Source organism: Orbicella franksi, chromosome 3 (genome assembly GCF_964199315.1).
Source record: "Orbicella franksi chromosome 3, jaOrbFran1.1, whole genome shotgun sequence".
Classification (NCBI taxonomy): Eukaryota; Metazoa; Cnidaria; class Anthozoa; order Scleractinia; family Merulinidae; genus Orbicella; species Orbicella franksi.
This window is the reverse complement of record NC_138147.1, coordinates 16426458-16452062: the sequence shown is the minus strand read 5'-3', so window position 1 is coordinate 16452062 and position 25605 is coordinate 16426458. Positions and strand designations below refer to the sequence as shown.

General features: G+C 39.9%; 1 protein-coding gene and 3 pseudogenes across 1 annotated transcript; all 4 read right to left on the bottom strand.

Moving 5' to 3' along the window:
• Positions 1-1038: 1038 nt before the first annotated feature.
• On the bottom strand, positions 1039-8961 carry LOC145482361 (uncharacterized; annotated as a pseudogene).
• Positions 8962-16249: 7288 nt separating this feature from the next.
• LOC145483173 (uncharacterized) lies at positions 16250-18015 on the bottom strand (annotated as a pseudogene).
• A 3672-nt stretch (positions 18016-21687) lies between these two features.
• On the bottom strand, positions 21688-23291 carry LOC145482360 (uncharacterized; annotated as a pseudogene).
• A 1002-nt stretch (positions 23292-24293) lies between these two features.
• Positions 24294-25605, bottom strand: LOC145480381 (uncharacterized). The gene has a single exon (XM_081458665.1). It carries the CDS (start codon positions 25579-25581, stop codon positions 24538-24540), a length of 1044 nt encoding a protein of 347 aa, XP_081314791.1. The 5' UTR covers positions 25582-25605; the 3' UTR covers positions 24294-24537.

The window sequence follows — 25605 nt, the reverse complement described above, 5'->3', positions numbered from 1 at the left end:
TAATTAAATTGGAGGTAAAACTTAAGCAGATTTCTGCTTGTTTACATGAGAACTGTCAATTTGTTTATACAAGATATTTAGTGGCTACTGTAGCATGAAGTTGCGTTTTGTTGATATCTTCGGTTTCGGTTGCAAATCTCCTTTCTGCGCAGTTCAGTTGTTGGTTTTAATTCAGTTTCAGAATATACAATTGCGAAAACTGCTCTCCACGACAAACACTGATCAAACAAACAATAGTGTGTGCTCTTTTCATATTAATCTTTTGTATTCATATATAGATTTAACTATTTTAGACTTCCTTCATAGCGTAGAAATAGCGTTTTTCCTCTTCTTTTTTTCTTCTTGTGTTTGCATTTGTGCTTCAGTTTTCTTGCTGACCTGTATTTTATTTCTGTTTAATGCTGATGTTAACTGGCTGCCTGACTCTGCTAGCCCCTATGATTATTCCAGGCAGTTAGTACTCTAATTTTTACCTTTCATATTTTCATTGAACAGTGTAATTTTTTAGCAAGACTGAGTACAAAAAAAGATTGATTGATTGATTGATTGATTGATCGCAGTGTGTGAAACAACCTGTGTAAATATAATGTATCCTTCGGCAGATTATCGGCAAGCTTCTCCAAAGACCAGTATTACTATAGTAGGTGGCATTTCGCTGATTTAACCCTTATTTACATTTAAAAAAGCGGGATATATCCAAGTTTTATTAATTTAGTTATGTCTGCAACGTTTATCTGAAAGTACTCGTATACTAGATTACTACTCTAGTAACAGTATTTTTGTCTGATCCGTTTTCGTGACTCTGTGAAGCGTAAATATATAACCTTTCAATTTCCTTTGCGAACATTCTCAGGAAACTATCTCTTATTATTGCGTAATTACCCTATTTAATATTACTCTTCTGCTTTCCAATTTCCTCTGCGGGTCGGCTATATGACATGACGAAACTATGCTAAGATCGGGGAAGTCTTAAGCATAATTGTTGACAGACTGGTAATATTAAAATGCAAAATATCTCACACACGTATGAACGCTAAATCAGCTCTCGCAGAAAAAATCCATCGTATCAGGATTCTCAGGGGTATCTCTTGTGAGTACCCCTCTGCGATGAAGTTCCCGCTTTCGCTTACAGTCTTCTTGCTGTAATACAGAGTCTACTATTGGGTAGACTACTTGCAAATGAGGGGCTGGCACAGGTAACGCAAGCCTCGTTTGATCATTAACATTTCCAGGAAAGTTTGGCGGCCCCGCTTGCGAGTAAGTCGGTAGATTAAGCGCTCTCCCTTCTTTTCTCTCTCGCATTAACACCATTTCTTTATCCTTCCTTTCTTGCTCGAATGCGTTCTCATATAAGTCCACTTCACGGGTAAGTGTCGATATGAGCTCTTGGCAGTCAGTGATTTGATCAGCAAGAGCGGAAACTCTAGTCTCCGTTTGCGTTTGCCTGTTGAGAAGCACTCAGCAATGTGTTTAACAATTCATACGCGAGAATTGAAAAGTGTCAGCACAAAAGGAAAGGTAAAAAATGAATCGCAAAGAGACGTTAGCCTAGAAATAAACGTGATGTCGAACGCGCTGACAGCATTAAAAGGCTCATGTTTTACATTTTTTTCATTTCCGCGAGTTTTCGGGCGGAGTAAATTGAAAATTCGAATCAGTCGCTTGTGGTGCAGCTTCTTCCTCTGGAATGACTCCACCTACACCCACTCACAGGCTCTACAGTGTTCCTGTGCGAGTGAACACTGATTTTTCCTTACAGCTATGCACTATGAACGTTTTTGACTGTTAAGGTGGCTCTATATAGTATTTCACAAAACTTTGGATATTACATATGCATAAATAACTTCTCCCTTGGCAAATGTTTACAACATAGCACCCGGTAGAAGGTCAATAATAAAAACCTACAGCCTTAGACTACGTATCGAAGACACTTTCAGAACTTAAATGTTGTTGCTATGGCAACTACTGATAGAAATGCTTGGCTTGTTTTTTTAACCTACCTGACTTCTAGACGGTGTTTCTAGGTTTCTACACGGTGAATCTTCTTTGTTTTGGGGGAAACAGAGTAAACATACAAGGAGTTTCAACTGACAAAGTGTCTGATAAATGGAATGTTGATTTAATTTAATTAACTGTGGAACCATCCGGTAAGACCAGAGAGGGATGTTTACGTTTGACCAAGTTCTTCATCACAGGGAGAGTGTCAGAAAAGAAAACGTTAAGACAGGAAAGTTTTTCACAAAGTTGATGTCCACCTTGACGAAGAAGAGTTGGATTATCGAAAACTTGAGAGTTGTGCTCGATTAAAACAGTATAAATATTATGATCGTTTTCCGCACGCCTGACAGTTTTCTCTAAGTAGATTAGAAAATTTTCGAGTGACTTTCCAACTGACACAGTTTCGACTGGTTGATTGTCTTTAAACAGGGTCCTGACGCCTCTGACTGTTCGGACACTTAAACCATTTGCCGTTGTAGCATGAATATCTACATCTCTCAAAGGCAATATATAGTCGTTGAAACAGTGCAAACCTGACTGATCAACTGCTGAAAGTGGGCATATTTCTGCGGTTTTTCCAGACGTGTTTGTTTCAATATCGTAAATGATGAAATTGTAAACAGTGTTTCTGTCATAGGGAAATTTCTCCGCCACTGGTCTGATCGTTAATTCAGGAATGTATGTTTCAAAGTTTCTCAGTTCCTCGTTTGAAATTTTTGAAATCGATGATGTCGAATTCTTGGATCAGTTTGGTAGAATTGTTTGGATCCAGGTTAAGTCCTATTCCACTTTGGTATGTGTTTCCTTCCTTAGCTTGTTTTTAACCATCAGGATTTAACTTATGCTTATGTAGTTGAGCTCTTTGGCGTTTGAAATTAATGCTGTTTTTTCCTAGTTTGTCTTGGGTAGCCTTGTGATCCATCCTTTCAATGTAGCTGATACAGTGTATACCAGGTTCAATGTTGAGGCTCTCAAGTGTTTGGGTAATGTACTGATATCCAAGGTTTACTTGCGAGATACCACAGGCCACTCGGAAGTCATTACTTTAACTTTCACCGTAGTATCTAATTTTGGGATTTTTTGAGCCTATAACACTGTTTTTGAGCCTATAACACTGTTCATTTCGCTGCGAATTTGACCCAGGTGCTAACTTTGCAACTACTATGTCAGTACAGTATCCATCAAAATTTCTCTCCAGAGCTTTCCTTAAGTCATCGCCATAGAGATCTTTGCCATAGGGTAAGTCAGAGTGTTTAATTAGTTAATAGGGTCTTTCTTGGCACCACACCATGATTCATTGCAATTTTTGTGGTCTCCAAACGAATGTGGTAGAATGCTTTTTAAGGGTTTTTGAAGGGCTGTTGGATTCCCCTTATTTTGAGACACGCTATAAGTAAAACATTTGACTAAATAGTTGATAATGTCGAGCGGTGCAGACGACACAAACAATATCGAGAGCTCAATGAACACAGTCTTTATTCCTGAGCTTGACCACGAGGACTTCGTGTTACAACAACAACATGATCTGGGGAGCCCGGATGTAGTTTCCCTCAGGGAGGGCCTAGGTACGAGCTACAGGCCAACATCCCCCCTTCTTTGAAAAAAAAAATAGTAATAATAAATAAAAACAGAATAAAGTAGGCAATATTAGGCTTATATAAGATTCTATTCTGACTGTTATCATGGAAGGTTCTGCAACCGTGCGGTTATGCAGCGCAAACGTTAATGGCAGGCATTACTTGAGTTCAAAGTCTTTGAACCTAGTTGGTGGTTTGATGAGTCTTGTGCGTGTTCTCACTTCGGGTTGGTGATCCCTTGGCGGTTCTTGGATTGTAGCAAGAGGTGTGTCGGTAGACGGCGCACTTTGGTCCGTGTCTGGTGTACTGGGTTCTTATGGTTGTGGCGGGGAAGAGGTGTCGAGATCAGGGCCGCTGTTACTTGTGTCCGACGAGGGAGGTGGTTGCTGTTTAGGCTGATTAGTGGACATGTTCAGCTCTGATCCTAGAGGATTGTAGTCATGTGCAAGACTGCGTCCTGGTCGAGGCAGGAGTGTAGGTGGAGTGGAGGGTGGTGTTGGGGGAGGAGGAGGTGTTGCACGCCTGATGTGTATCCGATTTCGTCGAATGGTACTGTGGGGCGTTTGTATGGTGTAAGATCTTGAGTGGCGTTTTTCAGCGACACGGCCATACGCCCATGGGTTGCCTGGTTTGCTTGTCGGTGGTCGTGCATACACAAATTCACCAATGTTGATTATATTGTGCTCTGGATCCGCTGTCTTGTCATAGTGAGCTTTGCTGGCGTTGCGTTTGGCTTTGATTTCTGCTGATACATGGGCTCGAGAAGGTGGTCAGGTGTTGGGAGCGTCGTGCGTGTCCGGCGGCTCACCATGCGTTGGGCCGGAGAGTAGGTGTGGCCCTTTGGTGGTGTGTTTCTGTAGTTGAGCAAGGCGATTTGGAAGTCATCTGATTTCTTTAGCATTGACTCCGATACTTTCGCTGCTGCCTCTGCTCGACCGTTGCCTTGGGAGTGGTGGGGACTTGAGGTGGTATGTTTGAACCCGTATAGAGAGGCAAAGTCCATGTAATCCTTACTGGTGAATTGTGGTCCATTGTCTGTGTGGCAGATACGTGGAACGCCAAACCTGGCAAAATGAGCTTTGGTTTTGTTGATGACTGATGTTGCCAAAGTGTCGTCAAGTTCATCCACTTCGATCCAGTCAGAAAAATGGCACACTGTTACAAGGTAGGCTTTCTGTCTGTGCATGAAGATGTCCTGGCTGATGATCTGCCATGGTAGTGTTGGAATCGGGAGTGATCTCATAGGTTCTTTTGTTGACTTTGATCCATACTGTGCGCAGGTACTGCAGTTGTTGCACATATCAAAAACTGCTTGTCTCATCCCGGGCCAGAATAGTATTTCTCGTGTCATGCGTACATTTGACTCAGGACCAAAGTGGTTTGCATGGATTTTCAGCAGCATTTCAGCTTGCATGGACTGCGGTATCATAACTTGTGCGCCTTTGTAGATGCGGCCATTGTCAGTGGTTAGCTCGTCTCTGTAGGTCCAGTATGCTCGTAGTGGTTGTGGTAGCTGCTTTCTGTCATCTGGCCAGCCTTGGGCGATTGTGGCCATTAACTTGGAGAGGTGTTCATCCTTTTTGGTCTCGTCGCGTAGGCGAGATTCGGTGGTTTCTGTGAGGCGAGGGTCGTGGGCATCGGATTCCTCTGTGAGTTCGGTCCTGAATACTTCAAAGTCTGTGACCCTGGCATGTACTGGGGTAGGCAGTGCTGCTCTCGAAAGAGTGTCTGCCAGGTAGAGTGAGGTTCCTTTCTTGTATTTGATGTTGAAGCGGTATCTCTGCAGTCTCATTAGCATTTTCTGTAGCCGTGCTGGGGCTTTATGGAGAGGCTTTTTGCAGATGGTCTCAAGTGGCTGGTGGTCGGTGTGAACTTCTATGTCAGATTTGCCATAGAGCCAGTGGTCAAATTTTCCAAATGCGTTACAAATGGCCAGGCACTCTTTTTCGATTTGGGAGTATCGTTGCTCTGTTGCGTTGAGGCTGTTTGATGTGTATGCTACAGGTTGGAGGCGTCCTTCACTATTGGGCTGAAGAAGAGCACCGCCCAGGCCTTCTTTACTTGCATCGACTTGAAGTGTGACCGGTTTACTGAGGTCATAGTATTGGAGCACTGGTGCAGTGGAAATGAGGTGTTTGGCTTTGTTAAATGCGTCATCTTGTGCTTGTGCCCACATAAAGGAGGTATCTGACTTGGTGAGTTGGGTGAGAGGTCGGATAATGGTGCTGAGGTTCGGACAATAGGGTGAGAGATAGTTGGCCATTCCTACGAATCGCTGAACACCTGCTTTGTTTCGGGGTGGGGCCATTGCTGAGATTGCTGCTATATTGTCTGGGTCTGCTTGCATTCCTCGATCAGTTATGACATTGCCCATGAATTTGACTTGTTCTAGTTTGAACTGTAGTTTGCTCTGGTTTAATTTTATGTTGTTTTTTGAGCAGCGCTCCATAAGCGCGACAAGACGGCGGTCATGATCTTTCTCAGCTTCTTGGTAGGTTGTTCCGTCTCCAAAGACAAGTTTATCGTCTGCGATGCATAATACTCCTTCAAGGCCCTCTAGAGCTGACATGAGGTGCTTTTGAAATTCCTCGGGGGCGCTTGATATGCCAAATGGGAGGCGGAGCCATCGGTATCTCCCATAGGACGTGTGCATTGTCGTCATCAGTGACGATTCTTCATCAAGGGGTACGTGTAGAAAACCTTCTCTGACATCAACTAGTGAGAAACATTTGGCATGGCAGAGTTTATGGAGTTGTTCAGACAGTGTTGGCATTTGATACACTGGTCTGAGAATACCTTTATTGACTGTTTGACTGGGGTCAATGCAGATTCTTGTCTTCTTTGGTGTCTCTTTAATGACTTCATTGGAGCACCACGAGGTGGGTTCCTCTACTTTCTTTATGATACCAGCTGCAGCGTATCTGTCAAGGGCCTTTTCTTTGATGCGTTTCGCCACCGGGATTCGATGTATTGGCATTTGTACTGGTGACACGTCAGCTTTTACTTCGAAATGAACTGGGGGTCCCAGGCAGCCAAGGCCTTCGAAGTTTTCAGGATACTGTTTGAGTATGTCTTCCTTTGTGAGTTTCCCGGGTGGGGCCAGGCGTCTTTTGGAAGGGATCATTATAGATTTAGAAGGTGAGGACGTTGCTGGGTCACCGTATGGGCTGGCACTGTTGGGTTGGTCAGGGTGGCGGCCTTTTACTCCATTGAGTGTACTGTTGGTTTGAGCTGTTGGGATGCCTGGGTCTGGATTGGTTTGTGATGAGCTGGCTGGGTAGGCAGGGGCTCTCTTGCCTGACGAGTCTTTTACTGCTGATGTGAGTGAAAATATTTCGTGCGCCCTGATGGTGATGAGCCCCAGTGCCTCGCAGTCGAAGCCAGAGAGAAGGGCTGGTTTGTTCATCATGACATCTCTAGGAAGTATCTGGAATGTAAGCAGTTCGTATCTTTTGTTTCTTTCGCACAGAAGGTCAATCTGCCCAAGTGGTTTCAGCGGCTGGGAGTCGCCATAGGGGTGTAGTAGGTAGGGTGACTTTCTAAGCTTCATGTTTGGCGTGAGCCTGAGAAGTGTATCTTCAGACAAGGTATTGCAGGTGGCGGCGGTGTCTATCTGGAATGTCACCGGGGTAAATTTGTTCCCAGTTGCAGACATGGGCAGTGTAACAAAGTACTTTTTCTTTGCGTGGTTTGTGTGGATGCTGTGTATTTGCCGTGTGTCCAGGGAGTAGCACTGTTCTTCGTAGTCATCAGTGTAGTATTCCACAGGGTGGTGACCATTTGCCGTCTGCAGCAGATGTACGTTTTGTTCACGACGGGGTTTTGGTTGGGACCGGCCGCGAGGTGCTCTGTGGCCTCGACCCCTACCCTGAGCTTGCCATTGGGTAGTTCTCCGTGGTTGTTCTTGTTGAGGGGGACCTGTCTCGAGACAGACTCTGGAGAAGTGGTCGTTAATTCCACACTTAGTGCAGGTTTTACCATTTGCAGGGCATGTTTTCCAAGGGTGGGGTCCACGTCGGTCTCCGCACCAAAAGCAGGTTCCAGGCTCCCGCTTTAGTTTCATTTGTTTGTGGCTTATCCAATTTACTTGTTCCTCAATTCCTTTTGTGGCGTCTGTAATGAGTTTGTTGGCTTTTGGGGCTGACTCGAGGGCCTTGGCTTCGGCGACGACGTCTTGCATGTTCTTAGGCATTCCATCCGACTTCTAGTGCGTTTTTAGTAGCTCAGCTCTCATTGTGCCATCGTGCAAGCCAAAAACGAATTTGTCACGGCACATTTCGTCTCTCAGTGTATTGTACGAGCACAGGCTGCCCGCCTGTCTGACCTTAACTTCCCATTCTTGTCTGATCATCAGCTGTTATCTGGGGTTCGATTGTGTAACGGATCACCTGCAAAGCTTCGTCCGGCATTGACGATCGGAGCGCTGATATTTTCAGTAACGGTTTCTTGTAGTAATCTGCTCTCTCTGTCTCGGGATTTTTCGCCAAGTTTCTGTAGTCGGCTTGGATACAGTAGTCGTGGAATCTGAGTTCGAAGTTCTTGAAATTTTCTGACATATTCCCCCCGAGTTTCAATTCGGGTCGCTTGAGATTCGCCATCGCTGTTTGACGAGTCGGCTGTGGTCGTTAAATTCGCTAAATGTACGTTTACTCTCCGTGAATGCTTCTCTTGTCGATTTATCGGATCGATTCCACTTCTGACACCATGTCGGGTGGTACAGACGACACAAACAATATCGAGAGCTCAATGAACACAGTCTTTATTCCTGAGCTTGACCACGAGGACTTCGTGTTACAACAACAACATGATCTGGGGAGCCCGGATGTAGTTTCCCTCAGGGAGGGCCTAGGTACAAGTGACAGGCCAACAATAACTTTCTGTGAGAGAGTTGATGAATTTACAAATTTCCCATGTTGGCTTAGGTTATACAACCTTGTAGTAAGGGATCTCTTGGCATGCACAATGTCTGTCCACTTTTCTACAGGATAAGGGACCTTCTCTTTAATATGCGCAGCTGTTGTGGAGTCTTCATCCCCGACATAAACAGATAGTTTGACATTAGAATTTAGGTTTTCAGTGAGCAAATGGACTGCTGCCATAGGCTCCATTGCTTTTGATGATGCTGTGTGATTGAGTCGACAATTGTGTTTCTTGGCTTGTTTTCCAGTTTTTTAGCATTTGGGGAAACCCTGCAGGATTTTGTTCTCGTAGTATAATCCATAACCTTCCCATAAGTTACACCCATGACTGCAGTATGACCAGTTGACGAGTTATGCCCCTTTCCCCGTTTTTGCCAACCCATGTCATATGAGCAGGGGATATTGATGCAGCCTTGGTCATCTGCTTTTACACCCTTTTTGATGGCAGCATTTCTTTCTTCTAACATTGCAGTTTTGCAACTTTTCTTTGTTACTTGTTCTACTACATGCCCAATCTCGTTATCTCTACTCTTGAATGTTACTAATAAATAAATAAATAAATAAAGTGTCTTTATTGTTGAAAAGATAAAATTACATATCTTATGTTACATTTAAAAATAACAATGTTAATGGGCTACAATATGTCTCTAAATAAGATAGATATTTACATGGAAACAAATATACAACAATCGAATACAAAAAGTACACTATTTACAAAGCTACATTGTACTTAAAAACTATCCTACTGGATTCATAGAGGGAGTATTTAATGTACACAGTAAATTTTTAGGTGGGTTTCACCGATTGCTGTATGTAGACACCCAAGAACAGCTCTTGAATTAACATCCTGACTGAGTAGACCTCTTTGACCGCTCCTTTGTTCACTGGAGGTCTTGACAACATTCTCTGTACCACACACTGCACAGGTAACTGAGAACACTGAGGCTAACCCACATTTTTTTCCGCTGTTACGTTCAACAATGACAAATTGGCTGAAAATAAAGTAAATATATTGATACTTGGGAAGATCTGATACTTAATTCTGGCAGTGTGTTTTCTCCTTTAATTTGGAATAAATGAGCAGAAGTAAATTTTTGCAAAAACTAACAACATTTCAAAATGCGGTGAATGCAATTTGTGGTCTGTGGAAAATTTACAACTGCTTGTTTGTTCCAAATTTACCAAAAACATTTTTGTTGCTAACAATAGACAAACAATTGTGTGACGCTTGTTATAGGGTAATTATGAGGGTAAGGGTTTCAGAACTTGCCCAAAAATTTAAAGACCAACCCCAGGCTTTTTATGGCTGATTGCATATGAGACGTTTGTAATGTATTGAAGATATACATGTATAATCAACCTCATAATTGTTTTTTGGAAACCTGTTCATTTCATAGCCTTAAAGCTGTGTGTACTTGCCATAAAACTGAGAATTCATTTTGACTTTTCTTTAGTGTTGATTTTCTTTGGGCAGAAAAATGTTTCTTCTCACCTGCTTTACAGTGCTGACAACATTTCAATGAACTTCTCAAAACATCCAAGTCCATAACTCTACTTCCATGTGGAATGCAATTTTCCTTCTTTGTTTGTTTCTGACAAATATTCAAAACTTATACGTTTTAATGGTAATTATTAGGTTGTAACTGTAACAAAAAATTTGTTGGAATTTTAAAATGAAATGTCAAAATGTTCAGGTATAATCATGTTGACAATTTACTATGAACTACCTGTGGTATAATACAAAAGTTCAAATTGAGAACTATTTCAGAGTAAAGAAAGTCTTGATGAAGCACTTGGCTTGGTGCCACGTATAGCGAAAACAAGATTTTGAGGTAAGATTTCCGTATAACCCCATACATTTATTATGCATACAGCTCTTTTCTTCAGTGGGGACCAATCTTCGATCATTCCTTGAAACTCTAATTTCCTCTTTGCCCTGCACTCCTTTATCCCACGAGTCCTGTCGTCCGTGTTGCCACTTGGAGTGGTTTCTTTCGTGAGAACCGACCCTTCTCGTCACGCAATGGTGGTTGTGTTTCCGGTGTCAGTTGCGCCTCTACAGACACTCCAGCTGTTTTCGGTGTTTCATCGTCCAGGGAACTCAAAGCGAAGCCTCCGACCATAAAAAGTACACCATGACCACTCTGCGACTTCCTTCGTGTACGATCACGACCGTCTTCTCTCTCTGATGTCGGCGCGATAAGTGCTGCGAATTGGCTTCTCAGTTTAACCACGTCAGGAGAAGACGAAAGAAGTGTATTTTTAACCACATTTCTAGGCGTTTTTTTATGAACACTTGTTCGGGACTAAAAGGGTAGCGGTAAGTGGAACGCGACTCGCGATAAAAGTCTCGCCGCCATGTTTATTTTTGTTTTTTTCTTTTCTTTTAAATACTCGCGCGCTCGCGCCATTCGTACCCATGCTTCGCGCGCCAAAAAAACTATATAGAGCCACCTTAAGTTAATTAGCGAGGAGTGCCTATTTCCAAACACCAACAAACATTCAGGATATGACTATATGTTTCCTGCACCGTGAACGCTTGGAAGTTAATAAGACTATGTAGTATTCCTGGGGAGCCTGGGGGCAGGGGGTATTCCCAGAACAAGTGGGTGGGGGTGTGCGGCCCGCTTCCCAAAACCTTTACTAAACTCTGCGATTTTCCCTACCCTATTTATGACCTGACCAAAATTCGGTACCCTATTTAAAACCTGAACCGTAAAACATTACTGTGTTTTAAACCTGACCTGTAGTTTTCCAGCTCAGATCGATGTTAAAGGCATTTTGAACTGTGTTTGTTGACGGTCTTATCGAAAATGACAAAAAAGTAGCTACTCATAAAGAAAAAATATGATACACAATGCAAGACTAAAATGCAAAAACCATACCCTATTTACTAAAGTGGCCAAAATAGATGCCCTTTCTGACCAAAACGCCTTAGAAACTGAGCATACACTTTGGGGCCGTACATACCTATATAGCCCATATACGGGAGTAATTCAAGCAAAAAGCAGATTTTTGAGGCCGTAACATTCAACTTTAGAATCTCATTATGTTTAAGAAAGAACATCATTTTTGTTCATTTTTTTGTACGCAATTAACATTTGCGGTCGTTTTACAACTTACTTCTCCTAGCATTAAAACAGAGTGGAGTCACGGCTTCGATGATGCGTGTTATTTAATTACGGACAGATAGAAATTGAACGGTCCTTGATTGTTGCAATGTATCAGATGATGTTTTGTCTACCAGTTCTGATAGGAAACACCACCAACATGAGGCCGACTTACTCACCAAAGATCGCTTAAGAAAAGGAAACCACAATTTTATTTTAGCGCGAAACAGACAAGGAAAAAATGATGTCATGACGGGCTAAACATGTACATCACAAGACGAGGTCAAGCGGTGAGTCACAGTAGATTTTGTAAACGTTTCCAGACGCGTTTCTTTTCGGTGTAAGTCTACATTTTGCTCTGATGCATATTCAACTTATTCCGTTTCTTTGCCTCGCTTAACAACACAGAGGAGTTTCACATTAGAAACTTTTAACTGCAAACATGTGAGCGTGGTCGGCAATCTTTGAAGTGTTTATACTTAAGTTGATTTCAAAATGGCGGATCAGTTAAAAATTGGCTTGTTTCAGGAATGTCTTGTTGTGCAAATACAAAAGATCCTAAGGAAATTTTAAAACGACAGAAAGTTGAAGTCATCCTTGAACATGTCTCAGGAGATTTTAGTGTCGGATTCATTGCGGACCGCGGGCATTTTTGCCACGTTTGATTGAAGTGCCAACGAATCAATTTCAGAGCAGCCGTAGGTGCATTTAAAAAAAACAACTCATATTTTATTAATAAGGAAAGGTTATGAGTTTGCTTTGTTGTCATTCAATTGCAGAAGCATCAGACAAATAGAATTAGGGTGAAAGAGATTTAAAACTTGCCATAAGCTGACTCGGCAACACCACCAATTATGACATTTTGAAGGTTTTGTACCGTAATGCCGTAAACCGTTTCAAGTTGATTTCTCCCAAACAAGCGAGAATTTTAATCAACGAACATCCTCGTCGTATGCATGGGACTAAGGCCTGCCAATGGACAAAATATGGGCGAAATTGAATTTCGAGCTGTGTCCGCGATTTCTTTGATCCTTACTGACATTACTCTTAAAGCTCAGAGGACAAACGTTCATCAGTCAAAAATGAAAATGTTGTTATCGTGATTTTTTTTGTGCCCCAGTAGAATACGAAAGCACTTAAGGAAAATATTAAATAGGACGATGAATGAGATTTATTTACATTTCGAAAGATATTTTACGGCTGCTGTTATACAAGAGCTTGTTAAATTGCAACAGACTTGACCATATAACTTAAGATCTAGTAATAAGGGTCTCATGTTGCAAGCACCAAACGTTTTAAGGGCCCATGAACTGATCTTTTCGAGCCGTTGTTAAGGAGAATTTATTCTCATATTACCTCATTATTTTTAGTTAGTTCAGAGTTATTTCATGTGTTTTTCCTGACCAGTAACACCAGTGATGACGTCATCAGGCCAAAGGTTCCCAGGCAAATTGCTTTATCGGGATTTTTTTCATTGATTTAATATTTTCATTTTAATCCTCATCATGCTATACATAGATTTTGTTTTATTTCTAAAAGGTCAGATTTTGAGAGAATTTCAAAATATTGAAAAATTCGTAACCTTCTGAAGCATGATTTTGACAAAGGAATGCTTAGCTCTGTTTCCAACGTTAACTTCAATCGAAAAAGGCTCGATTTAACGAAAAACCGCGTCTCCTTTAGCATTTAAAGAAACCGGAAGTGCGCCCGATATATATTAGAAGTTACCCTATCAGCGCGTGCGTGTTTCTTGTTATTGTAATTTAGGTGAGGGCCACAGGTTTGTCAGTCCACGACCGTAAAGTGTTTTCCTCGATATCGATAAATAAACTTATTATTTATCTCGTGTTTATTTAGTTATTTATTTATTTGATCACTTATCAACCCGGGCAACCGCAGAAACAAGGTAGGCGCGGTATTTTTTTATGTTTTGCATTTATTGATTTTTTTTTTTCAATCGTAATTTTTTGCCTTACTACGCATGCGCTGCATTTAACTGGGTTCTTTCGGTAAAAGGAAAAATCTGAGAATTGCTGAGTTCTTTGCATCGCTACTTTTTCTAACAAGCATTTTTTGATAAAAGAGTAACGCCATAAATACACTGTGTTCAATTACGAGGAAAAAAAAGCACAGAAAGCGAGGGTATTGACCAAAAGAAAAAATGATCGCTGTATCGACACCATGGTTGCTTTGTGTAATCCTTGTGCGCGCGCTGAATGGCATTACCAAGAGCGCGCGGAAATTATGTTCGGCCACCTTAAGGGCCCATTAACCAATTCATGCGCGCGCTCGCACGCGTTGCTAAGGGGGTGAAATTTCACTTCCGGTCACTTACGTCAGCCTGAGCACGGAAAATAAAAGCAACTCAAAAGCTTGCAAATTCGCATACATTTTAGATGTTTTTCTTTGTGTTTCACAAAATGCAAAGCAAAAAGAGTACAAGCAAAGACAAAATAAGAGAAAGACAGAAAAACAAGAGCAATAGAAAGAGAAAAACTAACTCCGTGTGGCTTTGTGTGATCTCACCGAAGTGCGCTGGTAGTGTAAATTGCGCAGGCGCTGATAAGGGTAACTTTCGATAGATATCGGGCGCACTTCCGGTTTCTTTAAATGCTAAAGGAAACGCGGTTTTTCATTAAATCCAGCCTTTTTCGGCGATTTTCGATTAAAGCCAACGTTGACAACATAGCTATGCATTCCTTTTTCGAAATCATGCTTTTTTCAGAAAATTACGAATTTTTCAATATTTTGAAATGCTCTCAAAATCTGACCTTTTAGAAATGAAACAAAATCGATGCATAGCGTAATAAGCATTTAAATTAAAATATTAAATCAAAGAAAAAAATCCCGAGAAAGAAATTTGCCTGGGAGCCTTTGCATTTTTTCTGTATTAGTCACATGACCATGGGCGTGACCTGATGACGTCATCACTAGTGTTACTGGTCATGAAAAAGTTGAAACACATGAAATAACTCTGAACTAACTAAAAATGAAAAATGAAATGAGGAGGTTAGATGAGACTGAATTTTCCTTAGCAACGGCTCGAAAAGATCGGTTAATGGGCCCTTAAGGAGGTGTTATTCAGTCCACAAGATTAGAAAATATAATGAAAGTCAGTCTTAACAATACTGAACCTTTTGACTCCAATACTGAACTAGAGTTTGTTTTCCTTAAGTACAAAATTCTCATCAGTAAATAAAATCAAGATCTTTTGACTTGCTTTCTCTTTTTCCGTCACTAAATAAAAGTTCTCATTGTTAAGTAGTCGCTGATTAGATTTCTTTACTTATTCGTAACATCCTTTCGTCATGATACACTTATAATTAAACAGCATCACGTGCTCATGTCAAAACTTGACTGAAAGTGCGTATTTGATTTTGGCAAACACCGGGCTTATCGGAGATATCCATCCCTAGTAGAACTAAGATTGCATTCATATCGCTTTGAAGTACAAACATCTAAGATAGAACGATCACCCATGAGGCCATCATCAGACCGTGTAGTTTATAGGATGGTCGGTAGATTTTATAAATTCATAAAACTGGGCGGCTGGAGCGATTCCCCTTCTGACTGGCTGCATAGAATAAGTTTCTCTTTTGTAAATAGTTATACGTTGATTTCCTGATAAGAAGATTAGACTTTTCAGTAATTTCGATACTGCGCTGGGCAAACACAAATTTAAGCGAGAGGGATTTCCTTGTATGGGATCACTGGTTTAATGATGCACCATTTCATGGTGTAATCACAACCAATCCACGTTAGTTCTCAGATGTACTTTTGTCAGATATATATTTCCGAACGATTATTCTTAACATAGCATCCTCGCGCTGAGGGAATTGCAAGAAAACTACGCCAGAGTTTTGAAAAACGATATACCCAACCGCTGTTCATCCTCAGCAAACATAAAGGAAAAAAAAGTCCGTTTTTCCGGATTTTAACCAGGCCCCAGGAAGCTCCAGGACGGTAAACAAATACTACAATCCTGCGTTTTACCAACTGTGCTATCGTTACTTTGCACGAAAACATGATGCAATTAACCAGACTTTGACAACGTTCATATAATTGCGAATTACTCAGCTATGAATAATTCAATCTCAAAACAAAATGAATAGATTTAAAGTCAATTATGCGGGGATCATGTCGGCTAAATTTCAGCTTTATAGCTCTGATGCTCAAGCTAGAAAGCATATTTGTTAAATTACAGAGCATGTATGGGAACGCTCTATCGTAGAATGTATGGGCACGTTCACATAACTGCGAATTTCTCAGCTATAAATGATTTAATCCGAAACCAGAATGATAGATTTAATACCAGTCATATAGGAATACTTTTCACCAAATATCAGAGGAAAAGTCCTAATATTGCAGCTATACGAATTATTTAATTGTTTAATTCATTAATTAGTTTTATTTATTTTATATCTTGATTGTGTGATTAGATTACAAGTTTATTCCAAGGTTTCTAATAGTCTTTTTTCGTCTGGTGATCAGTTACCAATTTTCATGATTGTATGACTCGCGTACTGATATTTTTGACAAAAAAATGCTCATCTCACTTCGGCTACTGTATTTAAGCATCACTCAAGAGTCATGGAGCGGTTCTTGATTGAGTGTCGTAAAACCAAAACCAAACCAACTACTTAGCAATTAGACTGCTCACTGAGCCAATCTCAAACCGTAATAAAACCAAAACCAAAACCAAAGTAATTGTCTAATTACTTTCGACCCTCAACTGAAAACCGCTTTACTAATGATGTCATTATGAATCCTCCTCGGTTTCTTCACAGCAGACGTTTCTTACGATTCCTCTTACCCCATCTCTGATTTCCCTCATCCTCCAATAGTAAAGCAAGGGATTCACAAGCGAGGAAGAAAAAACAATTACCGCGCAAGCATTCAGGGAGACCCTCGCTAATTTAGTGCTGAAATAGCCCACTATATTAGTTACTGCAAGATTGCACACGTAGGGAACGTAACTCAGTAAAAGTATTGCAAGAATATAAAAAATTGTGAAAACAGACTTTTTGTATTTGTCGATGTCAATGGCGTTTCGATTTGTTTGTATTTGACTGTGATGGTGACGTATGATTCGAAAAACTTTGAAATAAGTGAAGCCAGTGATAAAAAATCAAAGTGCTGCCGCGAACAAGAAGATAACAATAAGTGCACTAAAATATTCTTTTGTATAATACCAGTTGTACATGTGACAAGCAAACAACACAATAACCAAAACTGCAGACATGATATAGATAATAACGACTCGACGCACTGTAAGAAGAGATCTTCGGCTCATATGCAGCCATCTTTCTACAGCCATTATTGTGATGACGATGACTGTTAGGGAGGAAAGGCAGTATCCCACGAATTGTAGGATAACAGCAGCAATGCAGAATATCTTAATGTTTCCTGTTAAATCCGCCCATCGGTAAACAGCAAAAAATGGTTGAGTTAGTAACCCAGTGCAAAAGTCAGTCAAGGCCAAACCAGCAAGAAGAATATAAGATGGAGTCCTGAGAGACGGGTTCTTCCAAATTGCTGCCAAAATGAAAGCATTTGCCGCCACTGTCATCGGTGCCAGAAGTGAGGAGATAATGCAGTTTGAGAGGGTTACACGATAGTAAAGTGAGGTGCTTTCACTGGCGTTAAAAATGATTAAAAAGGAACACCAACTGTCTGGTAACCGCGAAGAATTGAAGGCCATTGCTTGCTTTGACCTTTCAAACCGTTTCACGTTGAATTTTGGGCAATAAAGTTTCTCTTTTCCAACAGTGACTTTGGGATCGTTGTTGCGTATTTTCTGACTCTCAATCGTTCGCGGCCATTGCTTGAAAACGGGCTATCTTCTGATACTCAGTTCGTACATTAAAGACTGCATTTGGCGTGGTTGGGTATGGCAAGTAACATGTTTGCTGTTGCAAATTGAGCCAATTCATACAAACAAAATAAAACAAACAACTTCAAGCACCTTTTGGGCGGTTTTATTCATAAGTCGACCGTAGTGTTTGTTTTAATTGTTCTCGTTTAATTAGTTCGCATCCATTTGCAGGGGTATGGTTCTAAGGTGTACTTAACTCGATTTAGGGAAACAAATATATACATTCTTTATTTTCTTCCATAGGAACATTTGGCAATTCCTTTCTTTTCGGTTCAGATCAGTAGAATCGAGAAACAGCTGACTGGTTTCAAACTGTGCAACAAAGACAGCGTTTTAGCAGACAGAAATTAATTAATTTTGGACACTCTAGGTTAAGTTGTTTAGTTGGTTTTAAGAGTCAGTGTCAGTAAATATCAGATATGAACATCAAAATCTCGGACACAGCCAAAAAATCGACAATGATAACCTCTGATTTTTTATTCGTTTTTTCTAATCGTTAAATAAATCACACAAAAATACAAAAATGTCTCCTACTATTCACCACAAACACAAATATTTTCACTCTACTGTACAGACAGCTGAAGACAGACGGTAAAAGTTTCATTTTTGCTGTTTGACGTTTGCCGTAAACGTCATGCTTAACCTCTCTAAACTTGCAATTTTTTGGGGACACTTTTTAGTTTTGCGGTAACCCTTGTTTGAATTTTGCTCATTTTCGAGATTTGTTGCATACCCTATTTAAGACTTGACCCTTTAATCGTTGCTGTCTTTCAAACCTGACCTGTAATTAGTTTCCCAGTTCAGACCGACGTTAAAGGCATTTTGAACGGCGTTTGTTGACGGTCTTATCGAAAATGACAAAAACGTAGCTACTTATAAAGGAAAAATATAATACACAATGCAAGACTAAAATGCAAAAACCATACCCTATTTACTAAAGTGGCCAAAACAGATGCCCTTTTTGACCAAAACGCCTTAAAAACCATACACTTTGAGGCCGTACATACCTATATAGCCCATCTACGGGAGTACCCGCCACCCATGTAGATTGGAATTTGGAACACGGATGAAAAGTATGGTTCATCTGCGAGAGGGCGGAAAGGATGGGAGCACTTGCAAATGTTCCTTTTTATTCGATCTGCTCTTTTTGTATAGGAACGGTGATACTCGTACGACTACTCAAACTCATTAATAATTCATCATGTTTAAACAAAGGAAATCATGACCGTGACGGTGTTTGGATATCTGATCTTAATTAGCATAGGTTTTTACGATTTTCTTTCTCCATTTTCTCCTTAATTTAAGTTTTGATTGAGAAGATATATCAAACACTCCAGACAGTGTTTGACCAAATTTGCAAACACCTTGAAGTTCGTCAAAAATACTCCGCTACGCGTCGTATTTTCAACTCTCTTCTCGGTGTTTGGAAATGTGTTCAAACACTGTCTTTCGTGTTTGATATATTACTTAGTACACTTCAATTTGGCTGGTTTAGTATACTGTTCAAAGTCAATCGAATATTATATTCAAAAGTTATTAGTATCAAGCAGTCAATTCGCCCTACAAGAGCTACACTTTATCATCAGTTTATAACACTACATGACGTTAGCTAACTCCTGTCAGATCAGGAGCTACTGCCCGAAGAATGGAGAAGACATGGTAAAATTGACGTCAAAGTGCTGGCTTTTATGGTACACTGTAATAGAAAGAGAATTAGTGGGTTGAGATGGAAAAGAAGTTGCTTTACGACGAGTTCTTTTTGTTTAAATTCATACTGCAAAAAAACCCAATTGCAAGTCCAGGTCTGAAAATCACAATGGTGCTCATTACGTAATATCCTTGTTGAGGTCCTTGTTGCTTGTCGAGAGATGGGTGGCCTACCTGAGTAAGTCAAGGAAAAAGAAGATTTTTGAGACTATAGCATTAAACTTTAGAATCTCACTATGTTTAAAAACGAACATTTGTGTTCATTATTTGTGCGCAATTAACATTTACGGTCTTTTTACAACTTACTTCACCTTACATTAAAACAGAGTGGAGTCACGGCTTCGATGATGCGTGTTATTCAGCTGCGGGACAGATCGAAATTGAACGGTCCTCAATTGCTGTAATGTATCAGATGATGTTTTGTCCACCAGCGCAACACCGAAAAGTGTTGATAGGAAACACCACCAACATGAGGCCGACTTACTTACCAAAGGTCGCTTGAGAAAAGGAAAGCGGGCACAATGATATTTAGCGCGATTTTTAGCTCTGATACTCAAGTTAGAAAGAATATTTGTTAAATTACAGAGCATGTATGGGAACGCTATAACAGAGAATGTATCGGCACGTTTACATAACTACGAATTTCTCAGCTATAAATAATTCAATCCAAAACCAGAATGATAGATTTAATACCAGTCATATATAGGAATACTTTTCACCAAATATCAGAAGGAAAGTCCTAATATTGCATCTATACGAATTATGTAATTATTTGATTAATTAATTTATTGAATCCATTTTGAAATCACTGGTTATCCTTGCAATCTGATTGGCTCTCAGTGGTGCGATTTACTCACGAATCGCACTATTTTTGCCCTAATTCGCAACTTTTTGTCAGCCAATGAGAATGGGAGAGTAAAACAAAACACCCAATCAGATTTCAAGGTTAGTTTAAAATAGCAAATAAAATTTCAGAAAAATGGAAAGCAAAAAGCGATTGTGTTGCGAATTTTGCAACTATTATTGCCAAAACTTTGTTGTTATTGTTGTTTTTCTCCCAAAACAAATGACGAATTTAATTAATTACAGTTTCTGAACGACGATTATGAGTTCCTTCAGTCTAAAGACCTACTTTAATGGAAGTTTCCAACTTTCAATGTCCATTTTGAAGAAAACTTTGGTGATTTTTCTTCAACATCAGCTCAAGATCCGCATGATACCGAGTCCAGCAAAACGTAAACAAACGAAAACCACACAACAACAAATTCAGAGCCATCTCAAGAAGATAGATGTTTCCAGGTTTTCGGTAGTTTCAAACCAAGCAATACAAGAGCTCAACTCTGTCGCTCTGAATAAAAATACGCCCCGCTCCACAAAGCAGTGAATGAACGAACTTCCGAAGCTGGCCGGAGACAGTACTGCCATTTTGAAAATATTTTGAAACAAATGGCGTGGCAAGAACTTGACAAGGTCCTGAGTATTAAGTTCTATGACGAGGTCACAAAAAGAAACGGAGATGATAGCGAACTGCAATCCCTTAAAATCGAGCAGAGTGCCATTAAACGGTATTTTCAAGAGAACAACTATCCACTGGGCATCGTGCACTCGAAGGAGTTTCACAACTCAAAAGAAATCCATCGCAGAATTGCACTAGCTGCACCTTCAAATTCCTTCTCCAAAGACAACTAGAAGTCTCAGCCTCAACCACAGAACAAAGGAAGGCCTTTCATCATTGATTCGGTGACGAGAATTGAACTTTTATGCATGAAGTAGGCTCTTTTCGTTCTGACTTCACTGCTTGTTTCTTTGTTATGCTTGAAAGAGTTTTCGTCACATGACATCTTTTGCATACTAAATGAGACGTAACGACGTTTCCGGTTCCGCTATTTTAACAAACCGGCTAATGGAGCAATACACCAAAATCTAAAATTTAAGGCGATTACATAAATTGTGCGATTTCAAAATGGATGTAATAAAGTGGCAATTGAGCTTCGTGTAGTACAATTTTGGTCTGAAATCATACTTGTGATTTCAAATTGAACTCGCGCTGCGTGCTCGTTCAATTTTGAAATCACGCGTATGATTTCAGACCAAATTGCGCTCCACTCAGTTCAATTACCATTATTAATTTTATTTATTTTATATTTTGATTGTGTGCTTAGATTACAAGTTTATTTCAAGGTTTCTAACAGTTTTTTTCGCCTGGTGATCAGTTACTAATTTCCATAATTTTATGACTCGCGTACTGATATTTTTGACAAAAAAAAATGCTCATCTCACTTCAGCTACTGTATTTAAGCATCACTCAAGAGTTAAGGAGCGGTTTTCGATTGATTGTCGTAAAACCAAAGCCAAACCGACTACTTACGAATTAGACTACGCAGCCAATCTCAAACCGTGGTGAAACCAAAACCAAAGTAATTGTCTACTTACTTTCGACACTCAATTGCAATTGAAAACCGCTCTACTATTGATATCATTATGATTCCTCTTCCGTTTCTTCACAACAGAAGTTTATTAATAACTGCAAGATTGCACACGTAGGGAACGTAACTCAGTAAAAGTATTGCAAGAATATAAAAAATTGTGAAAACAGACTTTTTGTATTTGTCGATGTCAATGGCGTTTCGATTTGTTTGTATTTGACTTTGATGGTGACGTATGATTCGAAAAACTTTGAAATAGGAGAAGCCAGTGATAAAAAAACAAAGTGCTGCCCCTAACAAGAAGATAACAATAAGTGCACTGCACATGTGACAAGCATTCAACACAATAAGCAAAACTGCAGACATGATATAAATAATAACGACTCGACGCACAGTAAGGAGAGATCTTCGACTCATATGCAGCCATCTTTCTATAGCCATTATTGTAATGACTATGACTGTTAGGGAGGAAAGACACTATCCCACGAATTGTAGGACAATACCAGCGATGCAGAACTTCTTAATGTTTCCTGTTAAGTCCGCCCATCGGTACACAACAAAAAATGGTTGAGTTAGCAACCCAGTGCAAGAGTCAGTGGAGGCCACACCAGCAAGAAGAACATAAGATGGAGTCCTGAGAGACGGGTTCTTCCAAATTGCTGCCAAAATGAAAGCATTTGCTGCCACTATCATCGGTGCCAGAAGTGAGGAGATAATACAGGTTCTAAGGTTTGCCCGATAGTAGAGTGAGGTGCTTTCACTGGCGTTAAAAATGATTAAAAAGGAACACCAACTGTCCGGTAACCGCGAAGAATTGAAGGCCATTGCTTGCTTTGGCCTCTCAAACCGTTTCACGGCGAATGTTGGGCAATGAAGTTTCTCTTTCGTTCCAAGAGTGACTTCGGGATGGTTATTGCTTATTTCCTGACTCTCACTCATTCGCGGCCATTGCTTGAAAACGGGCTATCTTCTGATACTCAGTTCGCACATTAAAGACTGCATTTGGCGTGGTTGGGTATGACAAGTAACATGTTTGCTCTTGCAAATTGAGCCAAATCATACAAACAAAATGAAACAAACAACTTCAAGCACCTTTTGGGCGGTTTTATTCATAAGTCGACCGTAGTGTTTGTTTCATTTTTCTCGTTTAATTAATTCGCATCCATTTACAGGAGTATAGTTCTAAGGTGTACTTAAATGGATTTAGGGAAACAAATACATACGTTCTTTATTTTCTTCTATGGGAACATTTGGCAATTCTTTTCTTTTCGGTTCAGATCAGTAGAATCGAGAAACAGCTGACTGGTTTCAAACTGTGCAACAAAGACAGAGTTTTTAGCAAACAGAAATTAATTAATTTTGGACACTCTAGGTTAAGTTGGTTACATGTTTTTAAGAGTCAGTGTCAGTAAATATCAGATATGATCATCAAAACCGCGGACACAGACAAAGAATCGATTTCGTTCAGACTTTCTGTATAGATAGACCCTTGTGCAAAAGTAAACAAAACAAGGTTAGTTTGTTCCAATATTCATTTTTGTGAGAGTAGCTAAATAAAAACCGCTGAAATTATTGAATTCTGTCATGTTCATGGCTTGTCAGCGTAAGTCGAAAATTAACTTTGAATTTTCCTTTGCGATTTTAACAAATTGACGTCAGTTTTCAATGCGTCTGTCCTGTTATTGATCGTGAATTTCGTCAAAACATTGTTAAAGTAGCTGTGGATCCACGAGGAGACAGCCTAGTGGATACGCAGACTACTTTGGCAATGTTATGACGAAATTCATTGTCAATAGCAGGACAGACGCATTAAAAACTGACATCAATTTGTTTTTTTACGATAACAAGTTGTCAAATTGGTCGCTCTCGCTCGTTGACGCATCGCATAAATTATAAATTCATGTGTTTTTCCGCTTATTGACAATAAAAATTGGCCAATAAGCGCGCGAGAATTTCTGCAGTTATCGTAAAAATCATTATAGTTGAGGCCTTAAAATCAACTTTGAATTTTCTTTGCAATAACATTATAGCTAAGGCCTTAAACAATTCATTGAGAACATGAAAAGCAAATATTGTCTTGTTATAAATGTTTAGTGAATTTTTTCTCGAAGACACCCTGCGGCTGTTTTTTAATAGGCCTTTGGCACCTTAAAACAATTGTCAAAAAACGCCTGTCGGTAAGCGAAGAAAAACCCAATAACTATATTGAAGATATAGTTTAAGGATAGACGTTCACATATATAAGTGAGTTCAAGTATGACGTTTAAGGCAGACGGCAAACGACAAAGACAACCTTTGATTTTTTTATTCGTTTTTTCTAATCGTTAAATAAATGACACAAAAATAGAAAAATGTCTCCTACTAGTTGCCGCAAATACAAATATTTTCACTCTACTGTACAGACAGCTGAAGACAGACGGCAAAAGTATTATAAAAGTATGGACACGTTCACATAACTGCGAATTTCTCAGTTATGATTGATTCAATCCAAAACCAGTATGATAGATTTCATGCTAGTCATATAGGAATACTTTTCACCAAATATCAGAAGAAAAGTTCTAACTGAATATGGCAGCTATACGAATTAATTAATTTTATTTATTTTATATCTTGATTGTGAGATTAGATTACAAGTTTATTCCATTTCTTTTCGCCTGGTGATCAGTTACTAATTCCCATGATTGTATGACTCGCGTACTGATATTTTTGACAAAAAAATGCTCATCTCACTTCAGCTACTGTGTGTAAGCATCACGCAAGAGTTATGGAGCGGTTTTCGAGTGTCGTAAAACCAAAAACAAACCAGTTACTTACCAATTAGACTGCTCACCCAATCTCAAACCCTGGTGAAACCAAAACCAAAGTAATTGTCTAATTACTCTCGACACTCAATTGCAATTGAAAACCGCTCTACTATTGATATCATTATGATTCCTCTTCGGTTTCTTCACAGCAGAAGTTTCTTACGATTCCTCTTACCCTATCTCTGATTTCCTTCATCCTCCAATAGTAAAGCAAGGGATTCACAAGCGAGGAAGAAAAAACAATTACCGCGCAAGCATTCATGGAGACCCTCGCTAATTTAGTGCTGAAATAGCCCATAATATTAGTTACTGCAAGATTGCACACGTAGGGAACGTAACATAAAATATTGTAATAAAAAATTGTGAAAACAGACTTTTTGTATTTGTCGATGTCAATGGCGTTTCGATTTGCTTGTATTTGACTTTGATGGTGACGTATGATTCGAAAAACTTTGAAATAAGAGAAGCCAGTGATAAAAAAACAAAGTGTTGCCCCTAACAAGAAGATAACAATAAGTGCACTGAAATATTCTTTTGTATAATACCAGTTGTACATGTGCCAAGCATTCAACACAATAAGCAAAACTGCAGACATGATATAAATAACAACGACTCGACGCACAGTAAGAAGAGATCTTCGGCTCATATGCGGCCATCTTTCTACAGCCATTATTGTGATGACGATGACTGTAAGGGAGGAAAGACAGTATCCCACGTATTGTAGGATAACACCAGCAATGCAGAACATCGTAATGTTTCCTGTTACATCCGCCCATTGGTACACGGCAAAAAATGGTTGAGTTAGTAACCCAGTGCAAAAGTCAGTCAAGGCCAAACCAGCAAGAAGAATATAAGATGGAGTCCTGAGAGACGGGGTCTTCCAAATCGCTGCCAAAATGAAAGCATTTGCTGCCACTATCATCGGTGCCAGAAGTGAGGAGATAATACAGGTTGTAAGGGTTACCCGATAGTAAAGTGAGGTGCTTTCACTGGCGTTAAAAATGATTAAAAAGGAACACCAACTGTCTGGTAATCGCGAAGAATTGAAGGCCATTGCTTGCTTTGACCTCTCAAACCGTTTCACGGCGAATGTTGGGCAATGAAGTTTCTCTTTTCCAACAGTGACTTCGGGATCGTTGTTGCGTATTTTCTGACTCTCACTCATTCGCGGCCATTGCTTGAAAATGGG

What these genes read in the sequence shown, in the direction of transcription:
- LOC145480381 (XM_081458665.1), bottom strand. Translation starts at nt 25,581, where the DNA reads ATGAGTGAGAGTCAGAAAATACGCAACAACGATCCCGAAGTCACTGTT.